The 13,050-nt window shown below is 36.6% G+C and overlaps 1 protein-coding gene across 2 annotated transcripts in view; it reads left to right on the forward strand.

The window, feature by feature from the left end:
• The window catches only part of PAN3 (poly(A) specific ribonuclease subunit PAN3), a 71,893-nt gene that overhangs the window by 10,146 nt on the left and 48,697 nt on the right, over nt 1-13,050 (forward strand). For both annotated transcript variants that reach the window (XM_026049792.1, XM_026049793.1), the window contains exons 3-5: nt 7,180-7,246; nt 9,203-9,273; nt 11,523-11,585. In XM_026049792.1, coding sequence (XP_025905577.1) covers nt 7,180-7,246; nt 9,203-9,273; nt 11,523-11,585 — 201 coding nt within the window. The remainder of the gene's footprint in view (nt 1-7,179; nt 7,247-9,202; nt 9,274-11,522; nt 11,586-13,050) is intronic.

Raw genomic sequence — 13,050 nt, forward strand, 5'->3', positions numbered from 1 at the left:
AATTCATCTAYTAAAGGCTGTTAGTTGGCAGTGGATTTCCTTGAGCAAGTTATTGCTATTATACCTGAGTTTCATAATCCTTCCTTTGAAAGAGAAGGACTATTTTGTGTATGAAAGAAGATAATAGTCCTCCTTTTGTAAGGGCATGGAAAGAAAAGGATGGCAGGAAGAAAAAACAACTTTTTTTTTTTTAATGCTGCTCAAGGCAGGGATGCAAGATTATGTGAATGTTCTTGTCAGCTGTGAGTTTTAGTTTTGCTTCTCTCTTCAGGATATAACATGTGCACCTGGGGAGGAAGAAGAACAGAGTTAGTGACCCGCAGAAAGATTTGCTGAAAAAGAGTTGATGAGACAGCTGCTTTATAGGTTATATCCACATTTTTCAGTCGTAATATTTTTGTGCGCTATGCGTGAGTCTGTGTTACAGRGTCAAATAAGCAGTAGAAAGAAGGGGAATATAAGCGAATTGCATGGTGATGAGTTGGGGTGCAGATGTGCTTGGCTGGCAATGTACGTGGCTGGTGGCCAGCATTTCTGCAGAGCTGACTGCCCAGGCTTCATCTGGTTGTGCTGCAAGGGGTTTTGGAGCATCTCACTGGCACTGGAGTAGTTGTGTAGACTGTGCTRATGCTGGCTCTGCAGTGACAAGGAGGTGGAGTAAAAATCCTCATAACTACTTGAAGAGACAAAAATTTTGAACTTGTCATCGTTCTAATTCTTCCTTTTTGCAAAAGAAGTGTTTGCTTCATCCTTCCATTCATCCTCCCTCTGCCATGAGCCAGCCTTGCCCTTTCATTTGCCTCTTGTTACTAGCTGGTTTCCTGTTGATTAATAGTCTCCTGTCCTCAGCTTGAGTTTTCCTGCAGCAGTTTAGTTTCCTGTGCCTTACTCCCTAAATCTGTGTGAGGAATCTGGGGGAAGGAGAGCAGAGTGAGGCAGAGCCTGAGGAGTTTGGGGCTGGAAGCTCTGATGTTTGATGCTTTGCTCTTCGCGCCAGTTGAGGAATTTGCTTTTGGAGTGTGAAGCAGTAGCAGATATCTTCATGGAGTGTTGGTTTGCAGAAACTTTTCTTTCTCGTATGGTGAAATTTTATAAGTAGATGGCTTCAGTAGGACTCCAGAGTATTTAGAAAGTGGAATCATAAATTCTCAACTGATCACTTTATTTTTAATAAAAGAAAGAAGGGACAATAGTGTTTGCTGCAGTGGTCAATACCGAGCAATGGAGGGGAGTTTGTCTTGATTTTTGTCRTGTTAATATTGATGTATTGAGAGTTCTTAAAAGATATGAAAGGTGGAGATTAGGCTCACCTCAAAGCCTTGYGCTGAATAAACACAAAGACCGTGTTCCCAGAGTTACATCTGCCAAGAACTGGGGGATAAAACTCCTTGTTGCACGGAAACGTCTACATTTCTTCATTTTTTTAGTATTGGAGAACTGAGTGGAATTACGAACATACTATCTTTAAACACAAAACATTTTTGCCTGATGCTTTCTGAAATCCACTTGCTTTGTTCAAACGCTTGYGAGTAGCTTTGAAGGTGCTAGCTGTTAAAGCCAGGTTTTGAATTGCTTGGAAAGGCCAGCGCCTTTGTGTTGTGCTCCTGCTAYGTGCAATGTGAGAAACACTCCGCACACGAGGCATCACCATTTGTAGGTCACAGAATGTGACAACTAYGTAATGATTTGTTTGGCTACAGCAACTTCATTCTTCTGCGGGGTGATTTCTTTTATAGGCTGATTAATGCTATCCTAGTTATTAGAAAGAAGTAATACTATGAAATATAATTGGTATAGAATAGTATTAAGGGGAAGAGAAGAGCTTGTCACACGCCACAGAAAATATTTTGAGGTAATATATGCAGCATAGGAATGAGTCTGAGGAAAGCGGGTATTTCCTTGGGGTAGTGTTAGGCATATGAAAACAAGAGTAAACAAATGCCTTCTCTTAATGCATTTTGGGGAAAGAAATGATGGCAAAGAAAGCAAAGGCCCTTACATAAGCTTAATGTCTTGTAACAGGCTGTGTAAAATTCGATCTAATTGTGTGTATCAAAGCTGTATTCATCCCCTATCTCAATGAGAATTGTGTAACTGGATGCTGCCTTTTGCTGGAGGGGGATAAAAGCCCAGCAAACTGGTCTAAGTGCAGCCMTAGGTTTGGGTTTCAGTATAGGACACTGAAGGGGTGTGTGTTTGAAAACATAGCACTGTGTATGCCCCAGAAGGATGAAATATTCCCAGTAAAACTTCTTCCTTTCTGTCTCCTTCAAAAAAAAATAGCTTAGTACGTGAATTGTTTTTCATTATTGTTGGTCTGCTTTCAGTGTTGTCTTAAAACATGTGTAAAAAATAACCCTTTTGATGACATGGACTTACAGCTGCTTTGAATAGGAAACTTTAGTAAGCAGTAGTGTCTTCTGTCTAGACGAGATAATGATTCACTTTGACCCAAGCTGAATATCTGATACAATCTTTTTACACAGTCTTTCTGAGAAGAGTCAGGATCACTCTTCCTAGTTCTGAGAAAAGAGTTTTAAAATAAAAGATGACAACAACAACCACCACCTTTCTGAATGAGCATACTCACCTTCTCTATCGGAATTGTTTGAATATCCGGAAATTAATATAGTATTTGCAAAATCTTCTGTATATTTTCAGTTTAATTTAGGAGCCTGTGTATTTTTCCTAGATGGAAGATTTGAGTGGCAATGAAATTTTTAAACTAAAACCTTATGTTAAATCTTTGCATAAGGATGAGCGTGACAGTTTTGTGATAGAGAAACTTTTGAGTTATGAACAGTAATAGCTTTTCAGATCCTTTACAGCAAGGAGTGCAGGATATATGTAAGTCAGCTTGGTCAGGTGTTGGAATAGGAACTACAGCTTAAAGAACCGCAATAAATCATAGCAACAGGCAGGCACAGTAAAGGAAATTATAYGGAAATGAGTGACTTGAGTGTGTCACTTAGTTTTGACAAGGGCTTTTTTCATGTTAGTTTCCATATGGGGAAAGTCAGGTGTATTAAAGCCCAAAGCAYGTGCGGCTGTAAATCCAAACCTCTTCCAGACTGGCTGCCTGGCAGGCGTAGTGAGAATGCAGTTTGTTTTCTGTTCCTATTAATGGTTGCTCTTACCTTGTTTCTTTTTCCTAGATTCTTTTTCAATATGATTTTGGATAAATGTAGTTCAAAGCTATTAAAATACTGAAGTGTTACTTAAATCCAGAAAACAAATAAGAAGTAGCACCAATTTCCCTCTTTCTCTCTTCCCCTCTCCCTTTTTTTAAGAGATTCCCCACACCACCACCACCACCCTTGGTAAACTTCCGATGTAGAAATAGCCTTCATTAAGACTGAGTGCTCTTGGGTGTGGTGGAAATTACAGTATTATAACACTTCAAAAAATCTCATGCTGATTATATGCAGGACTCATTTGAATAACTTTAACATAAGAAACTTAAAAGTACATGTATAATAAGGGTGAGTAAAATGAAGAAAATCATGGAAATGAGCGGTAAAGTGGAGATTTTTACCTTATTCAAGTTGCAGTTTGTAGGCAGTTTCTTCAGTAAAGATCAGTGAGAAATGCTTTTTTGTTTTGTTTTTTCTTTTTTTTCCCCTCCAGAGTTATGGTTCTTGTAAAATGTTTTTGCATCTTGACTTTTGTAAAGGCTCATTTGATGTTGGAAGCTTGCTTTCGGAATCCTGAACAACACGTCCCATTACAATCTATTGCTCTCTCTGTTGCACATACTGTGGTTTTAGTGGTCATACTGGGATTGATTGTCACCCCAAGGAGCCACCCATTCACATTCCAGGCCTCCTCTCTGAATATTCAGCTCTAAGTGAAGCACTATGGTTCTGATGGCACCAGGTGCCTGTCTCCAAGCTTAAGCAACCTGCTTTACTGTCTTCTATAGCCTACCAGATCCCAGTACTGCAATTATTGCCTGCTCCAAAGATCCATTGCATTGAAATACTTAGGGAAACATGAGTGTCAGAAGTAGACATTTACATGAATTTTATGAATACCTGAATAGTTTTTGTGCCAAACTCAAAGATTTCTTTTAGCATACAGTTTATATGGCTAAATTCCTTCCCCCTGTAAGGATCAATGGTGATGTGTGGCAAGTGCTAAGGAAAAACAAAATGTGTAGTAAGGACACTTTTCAGATGTTGGTGAAAGGCTGTTTCCCTCTTTCCTGCTGCTTAGTCAGGAAAGGAAAACAATGTAGGAACAGTTTAACCCCTGTAATACAGGAATTATTTTATGTTCTTACCCAGTGTAAAATGTCTTATATACTGGTATTTATTACTGATATTTATTACTAGTATTTTACATTTATTATTTTATTCCTGTTCTCTCCACAATCAGAAATAGAATTTTCTTGTGGAAAAGGTGCTTTATAGATACTATTTATTGGAGCAAATCTGTGGGCCCAGTAAAATATAAACTTTGGTTTAGTCTTAGTACATGATGTCTACATTGCTGAATGTTGAACTGCTTGTCCAGAGACCCACTGTAACCACTGAGATGCTTCTGTCTGTATCTCTGGGAGAGCTGATGCCTAATGTGACTGATAATGACTGAAAGAAAGACTTTTTTTTGAGGTGTAAGAGAGCTATTTTGCTCCAAATAACAAAATACCATGGCTAGCTTTTTAACTGACTAAGAAACTGGTTGTGCTAGCCAAAGGATATGTATACTAGCTACTACACTGTGTATGTTCTCTAGCTCTTTGTACATCATTTRTCTTTGCACTTAGTGTACTTGGGAATGAAAAATGTCACAGCTGTTTTTCAGCATCTARTAAGTAAATTCTGTTTAATGCAAGGAATTATCAGTGCTACAGAAATGTTTGCMCTTGGTGAGACAGAAGATAAAAACATTATCTATAGAGACACCTGATGGGTTGTTTGCCAAATACTGTGCTAAAAACAACTACTAAAGAAAAGTTAATATCCTGAAATCTGCTGTTTCTTGGACTTTTTCTTTAACCTTTAATTTTGTTTTTATGGTTGGGGTAATAGGATGAGCATCTTGTGCAAGATTGCTAACCTGTTGTTGGTCTCCTGACATGTTCCTTTGTTCTGTAGTAGTAAGTAACTTTTGTTGCTTCACTGAAGGCATCTCTGTTAGTTAAAGAATTTGTTGTCATCGAGTGACTGCTAATCGTTGTTGTGAGTTGTGTGCCGTGTGCTGAAGTTTGTATCTTCAGCAACATGAAACATGATGCCTCAAAGTAGGTAAGAAACCCATCAGAAGTAGTTTTCATTTAAGTCTTGAACAGGTCATGTTTTATTATCATTTTATATAAGTATGTATATTCATACGTACACAKAGTACTAGTATGTATACCTATACAGCAGTACTAACTCATTTAGTTTTTTAAATATATATATATATTTATATTTTCTATACACGTGTGTGTGTGTACTGGCTGAAGCACTGTATTGGAGAAAACCAACACTAACAGAGAGCTTGCTAGAGCAGCAGGGCCATAGGCTAGGGAATTATCGCGCGTGGAAGTAAAGGAGATCAGGTCAACTGAGACCAGTAGCTTGGCTGAGATGTCTATGGAGAGGGTAACACCTGAAGATCATCAGTTTAGATACCTAAGTGAGTCTGCACAACTTTCTCAAAGTTCTTTTCCTGCAGCATCGACTATTTTATTATATAAAATACCCCCCACATAAAGTACTTYACAAAATCTATTCATTCTTTCAGATGCTAGTACTGAAATCTGAGATTTCTGCAATTTTCATAGTACCACTGACTTCACCAGAACTTAGATTGAGCAAGATGTTGAGAGAAATTTTTGAACTGCTGTATGTTAGAGTTCTGCCATACTGAATATAACTCCCCAACTTGTATTGAGATATATACACACACACACACATATATATATAATATATATTTTTTTCTCTCTCCTTTGGTTCTTTATGGAGTTTACTTCAGAATATTTACTCCAGAGTTTTACTCCATGTGGTTGAGCCTTGGATGAAATGCCGTTGCAGTGTTGCACAACACACTTCCTCCCTTGCCATCTGCCACCAACATTCGGCCTGGCAATGGAAAAATAAAAACACACAACGAGCAAACCCAGTGACCGGTTTTGTGTCGTACTCTGTGTCCAGACTACCAAGTTAAACACGCCTGGAAAATTTCCGAGCTGCTCGGGCCCAGCTGGCGGCGACCGGGCCTGTTTGYGCTGCGGCCTCTCGCCCGCTGAGGCGATGGGGCGGCCGCGCGCAAACCGGCCCCTTGAAGGGATCCCTGGAACCTTTTCACTGCTGAACCCTGCCTGAAATTGGCCGGGAGACTCCGGTTGATGGAGGCCAAAAGCCTCCAGAGAATATTTTCCAGCCTCCAGTGCCAGGGAATATTTTAACGGTTTATTTACATGCTTACTGAGTGATGGAGAACACATCCTGATGCTGTTTAGTGTACCRGTAGAAACATAGCGTTACTTTTTATGCCACTTTCCTCGAGTCAGAATGCTGGTTAAGGGAGGAGAGGAGTAAGGAGAGAAGCTGCTGTATTTAAGTTTAAAAGCAGAGTTATTGTTTAGAGCAACGTTGTCGTGCTTGCTAGCTGCTGTCCTCAAGGGGATGGAGGGGAAGCATGTGGGGCTGAGGGGAGCGTTTTGGGAGAGTTTCAGATATTTTACTGGTTTACAAGAATCATGTGACTTTGAAGGTCCATTTTTTTAATTTAAAAATAAACAAAAACTTAAATTTGAGTATCATGTTTGAATTTTCAGTTGGAAAAAAAATGGTATTCTGATGATAGTGTATAATAAAGGGAGGAGCTGTTTCACAAGTACAGTGTGCAGGAATGTCTAAAGGAGATAAGTAATTGGCTTATCTAAGACTTTGACAACATACAGGMAAAAAGCCATAGGTCTGGTAGAACCTCCAGAAGAAATTCTGTAAGATAGTGTTAAATTTTAGAGAAGAGTCACTTTTATTTGCATTGTTCCCGTGGGAAACATTTATTTTACAGAACACTTTGGTTAACTGCTAATTGGTATCTACTAGTGTATTTATAAAATGAGGTATGTGCACAGGTTTCATTGCTTCTTCCTGAAAAGAAATCTAAATATGGTCTCTCTTGCCCTCACCTAGTCCCCTATAGCTGTATTTATATGTACAATTCTATGTCTTATTTTTGCAGAGGATGACAAACAGCAGCAGCTCCCCTAGCCTTCTCAATGACAGTGCCAAGCAGTATGCAGGCCATGGTAAGAACTCTGTCAGTAATATGCTTAAAAGGATGTTTGGAAACTGAAGTTTTACCAAAGAGAATTTTTTAAGGTAGTTGATTTTTGTCTGATTTGATTTGAGATGGTATTCAAAAGCAGTAATGTGCTTTGATTACCTTGTAATCTAAAGTCTGTGAGTCTTGTTGCTTCAGTGGAAGTGCGAGGGAGGTATCTTCTATAAAGTGCTGATAGCTTAAGCAACTACTTACGTTGCGGCGCAGTGCTGTCTCTCTGTATTGTGCTATTTAAGTAAGTTATTTGGTGAAATTAATGTTCAGTTTTATTATCTTAGTTGAAATATACAGACTCTGTCCATCTTTTTATTTATTTGGAAGTTTTGTCGCTTCAAGGTTTATATCTCTTTTAAAGCCAAAGTATGGCCATAGTAGCAAATAATAACAATGAGCTGTATAAGCAGCTAATTATTTCTGAGTGTACTTTTTTTGTGAAATGACACACAAATTAGAAATATTAATTCAGTTGAAAATTTGTAGTATTTCACATCTTAGAATTTTTTACTTCTTAATGGGTGCATCATTTCAACCAAACAAAATATCTGTATAGTGCAGGGCTGCTTTTCTGCTGTTGTGATACTACTATTAATTAAACATCTATTTTCATGAATTTGATGCTCCTAAACTCATGTCCCTAAGTGAGATCCCAATWTATCGACAATATTGCTATCTAGGAAAATAAATATATATAGTAATATGGAAAAAATATGCCACCAGGGAGAATGTTAAATTACTGAACTAGGCATTCTTTTCAGAATTACTTTTCAGATTTTAACAGACCTTGTAGATTAACTGTAGCTGGCAAACTGACTTCTTTAAGGAGATTGCTATTCCTTTATGACAAGGACATGCATTTAGAATATATTTCTACTCTAAAAATTGTTGTGTAAATGGCTTTCCAGTACTACATTTGCATGGCTAATGCTATAGCTAGTCCRCTTAAAATTCTATATATGTTAGTAGCTATTTCTATAATATTCATTTTCTTTAATGTTAAAATTTGTGGGTTGTTTTTTCACTTCCTAGTTAATTGACAGTACCATTCTGTCATGAATTATATTTCTTTTGTTGTGCTGAACAACTAGCTGTTCAAGGCAGTGGAATTTTAAAGTTGTAAATGAAATTAAAATTTGACTGTGTAATAGGTCAGATAGTGATGCATGTGAAGCTGAGAAACAAGACTGGCTTTGGGAAACATGTTTGAAGCCTCTGTAAAGGATTAAAGAGGTTCCACACTTCTCTCAGTTCCTTCCCCCTGCCTCCTTTGCCTCCCACATCCAGAACTGCTCATCAGTTATCAGATTAATCTTCCAAGGTTAATCTTCTAAGGTGTGGATTGGTGTTGAAGAAACTGTTTTACAAAAACATTGTTTACAGGTAACATTCTTCTGGTAATTTATGGTTTAGCTCTACTCAGTTTGGATTTTGTCATTTAAGTTGCATCTACAGTCATTATACAGTTCTGGGTGCTTCAGTGCTGGAGGGGGTGTGAAGGGACAAAGAACAGCGATAAAAAGTTACCAATGAAGTCTCAGACTTTTGCTGCTTTTAGTTATGATTCATTTTGTGTGCAACAGTGACAGTAGGCCAGGTAAGATTCGTATTATTGCTTGCAAGAGTATTATGTAGATCACTAATTACAGGTAGATCACTAATTGGAGGTAAAGGCTTTCAAATGTTAGATGCATATTAGTCAGTATCAATAGCAATTAAAAGCTTATTAAATTCTGTTAATGACCCCCATTTCATTTGAGCAATTGCATGTATTCTAATAAATTTTGTGTTTTTTAGCAGTTTTGTTGCTGAATCTGTTTTGACGAAAGGATTTTTTCCCATTCAGAAATAAAGTGTAAAAAAAATTTTTTTTGTTTAGTATTGGACGTATATGGTAACTTTATTTTTATTATTGTTATTTTAACAGATCCGTTAACTTCTCCAAATTCATCTTTGTTTAATGACTTTGCTGCCCTCAGCCTGTCTCAAAGGAGGAAGGTATGCAACAACTAAATCTTAAGTAGTATGTTTGCATGCGAATTGACAAGAAGACCTGGAATAACTGGAAATGCTAGTAATATTAGAAGAATCATCCTTGTTTTATTTAGGTTATTTTAATATTTCCCTGATGATTACAAGCAAGATATTTCTTTTTTAAATATATGCTATGCTAGATTATCCGGCTGCTGCTGGTAGGAATTTCCAAGCACTTGCAAAATTAAGTCTATAAGAATGCTTTAAATCTGAACATTAGGATGCAGTACACAGAATTTTATTTATCYTTATGGTACCATCTTGGTACAATATTGTGCCAGTTGTAAGTGGCTTATCTTGTGCCTTTGTGGCAACAAGATTTCGAATGCAATAAGAATCATTCCCCCATCTGTACATGATTCAGAGTAATTCTTACTGATTGAAATGCCCTTAGTTTAACTATATATATAAATATTTTTAACCTATATATTATATATATAACCTATATATATTTTATATATATAATTTAACCCATATATAAATATGTTTTTCCTTTTTGATTTCTACTGAGAAATYTTTTCTTTTGCTCAGAGCTAGACAGCAACTTCAAAACTTTTGACTGGCCTATGCCAAAGCAAGTCATGGTGTTTAGACATGTGCTGAAGTATAAAGTCTGGCTACACCAGAGATCCTTTCCATTTTTTTTGTGAACTATAGCTTTTCTAAAAAGGCATTAATCTCTCCTCAAACAGTTAACAGATCTTGCTGAGGAGTTTAATRTTTTACTTCCTTTATTATCCACATGATTCCAAACATCCCTGTAGTCAGTAATGCCTGGACTTGCAAGCACGTTACATGAGCATCATTGTGACTTTTCCATAGAGCTTTAGTTGTGTGTTGATAATTGTGAGCTTTGTGTATCATTCTTGCAGGTAAAGATTGAGCTTGAAGATAATTACTGTAGTTGACTGATCAGACTAATGTTCCTTGAAATAAAGTGCTGTTGTAGAATGTTAGCTTCCTAATATTGTTATTTATCCAAATTATATTGGGTSTCTAAATTGCCCTTTTCCTTAATGCCAGTGATAATGCTCTGAAAGTTTGATGTAAATAATGTGTTGTTTAAGTGCTTTCTGAAAGCAGTAAGAAAGAAAATAAGCATAATTTCTTCTCTAACTCCAWCCACAAGATGGATGAGTTAAATTGAATGCCATATATATATGTGTGTGTCTGTGTGTGTGTGTCTGTGTGTGTTTATATGTTAGATATCTAGACATATATAACAAACATATCCACAAAAGAGGATGGGCTTTCATACACAAGTATGTCAGTGGCTTTTGCCTCTGGTACCAAAAATTAGATCACAGTTAATCTAAAAACAAAATGGAGACCAAATACAAATGTTTAAGATAACTTTCAGACTAATGTAGAACCTTTTCTCACTTTGTCCRTTTTATGCACAATAAAGACTCAGCAAACAGCTACTTGCAAAAATAGTAGTAAGAAAAGTATTTATCTGTTGGGGTAGAAAAATGATTCCCTATTTTGTAATATTTCAGACATTAAAAAATGGCATTAACGGAAAGAGGTTTCTGTTTTGCATGTATGTTGATAATTCAGTATTCATTATGACTGCTATTTGGTAATGTGTGCTCTGCAGAAGGTTGTTAATACAGTAATCATGAGGTTGTCATCTAATATGAATTGAGCTGTCTTAAAATCTAGACATCCAGGCTCCCTCTGTAGTCGGTAGAGAGCGCTGAGCAGCTTAAAGAAACATTCAACTCATTAAGAAATGTAGGAAAAGAATAAACCTGACTGGATTAAGTGCACTATTTTTGATAAAGATACAAGAATTGAATCCCATCTTTACTGTCACTTTCTGTTGACTTTGATCACCAGACAACTTTGCAAATAGACATGGATGTGGCTTCCTAACGCATTTGAATATTACAGTTTCAAAAAATATTAAGGAATTTACTCGAGAGCACTAGATGATTAAGTGCGAAATACTTAAAAGTGTTAGTGTGGGTGCCCACGCTCCTAATAAGTGGGACTTAAATAGACCTTGGGGGGCTTAACTTACCTGGCCAATGTTTGGTATCTGTTTTCATGAGTAACCTTGTAGGTGTGCCTGTTTCTGTTCACTGACTCTAAAGGGAGCCTTGGTGACTAGCTCGAATGTAGTYGGTTACAACATCTGCTATTTGAAAAAAACCTTTCCATTTTCTTGCTAAGAGCCCAGGGCTAAGGTTTTGTTTGTTCTGAACTAGCTGGCAAAACCAGCATTTCCTTCGTTTATCACTGACTTGGAGGACAGATATAATACGGTCTTGGTAAGTGAAAAAAGAGTAATCACTTTGCTTTACCAGTTATGATGTTTTAAATATTTATAGCTATTTCGTTGTTTGAAACTTTCTAAAAATTGGATACTTGTGTTATATAAAACCATAGTTTTTCAAAAAAAGTGCATTATGTAGCTAYTTTAAGGAAGTTAAGTTTATTAAAGTTTATTGTCACTGATATTRCTGGTTGTGCTATCCTGGCAGTCCTTTAACAGAGGGCAAGCCGTATGGACTTTTGTATTTTATTAAAAATGAACTATAAAGATAAGACTTGATTATCATAATTCTGAATATCTTTGTTTTAATTAACCAGAGAGTTTTTGACACTGTCTTGTGACTGGGCTATTTAAGTTGCTTATGGATATTTTCAAGTTTTAAAAACATTGATTACTGCTTTTAGATAATCAATTATGCTTTCTTTTTTTGCTTAAAATGTAATTATAGTCCTTTATAAAATCATTCTACAGGTTGTTTTCCTTTTTACTGTTTAGAAATTATTAAACACTGCATTTTAATTTTTAGATTTCAGGAAAACTAAGATTACTATTTAAAGACATTTTGTAGGATACTTAAAGTGAAATCAAAGGAGCTAAGTATTTCTGTAGATGGAGCCTTGGTGGAGGTTCTGTCAGCTGTAAACCCCTCTGGATTTACTGTCTGTTGTTGTAACTCCACATGCAGTAAGACAAGCAACCTTAAAGTGAATTTCCTATAAGGGATATTCAGGTAAGTATTAACCTACAATGCACAAGTAGGTTGTGAAGCATGGAACAAAAGCTAGAGTTTGTAGTAACTAACCCTCTTTTCTGAAAATAATGCCACGCTGGGTTTTTTTCCTTCAAATACATTTTATGTGTGTTTAAAATAGGATAGCATCCTGAATTTGGTTTTTTTTTCCTTAAATTGACTTTTACCAGTATCCATAAAAATGTTCCTTTAAAAACCTGGACGTAATTTGGATGGAAAACTCCTTGGATTCCTTTTAGTGGTTCTGATAAACAAGTCATAAAAATATGTGCAATGTGAATGATGAAAGCCTATTGCCAMGGGGACGACAGCTTAATGTAGTTTATATGAAAAAAACAAAACAAAAACAAAGCTATGAAAGCCAGTTTAAATTTGTTCTGAGACTGTTACCACCAATCCAGGCTAAAGGGTGCCACTGCTTTTCACTAGTTATCTTTACAGGACAGGCAAAAGCATTACCCACTCCTCATCCCCTTTTTTGGTTTGGTTTTCTTCATTCATCCTTTCAAGGCTTCCTGAAACTGAATTTTTTGAAAGGTTCCTGTCATAGGTTTGTTTCCATTTCTGAACCATTTAGCTGCAGCTTGGGGAAGACCACTGGTAATTCACAACTTGTAAGGAGCGAGCTGCTTAGCTATAGAATGCAGAACTTCTAGCACAATTTTAATGCTGTTTTTACAATTTTCTTTGGATATACTTGAAAGAGTGG

This window comes from Nothoprocta perdicaria, unplaced genomic scaffold (assembly GCF_003342845.1).
Source record: "Nothoprocta perdicaria isolate Ctin4 unplaced genomic scaffold, notPer1 scaffold_62, whole genome shotgun sequence".
Taxonomy (NCBI): Eukaryota; Metazoa; Chordata; class Aves; order Tinamiformes; family Tinamidae; genus Nothoprocta; species Nothoprocta perdicaria.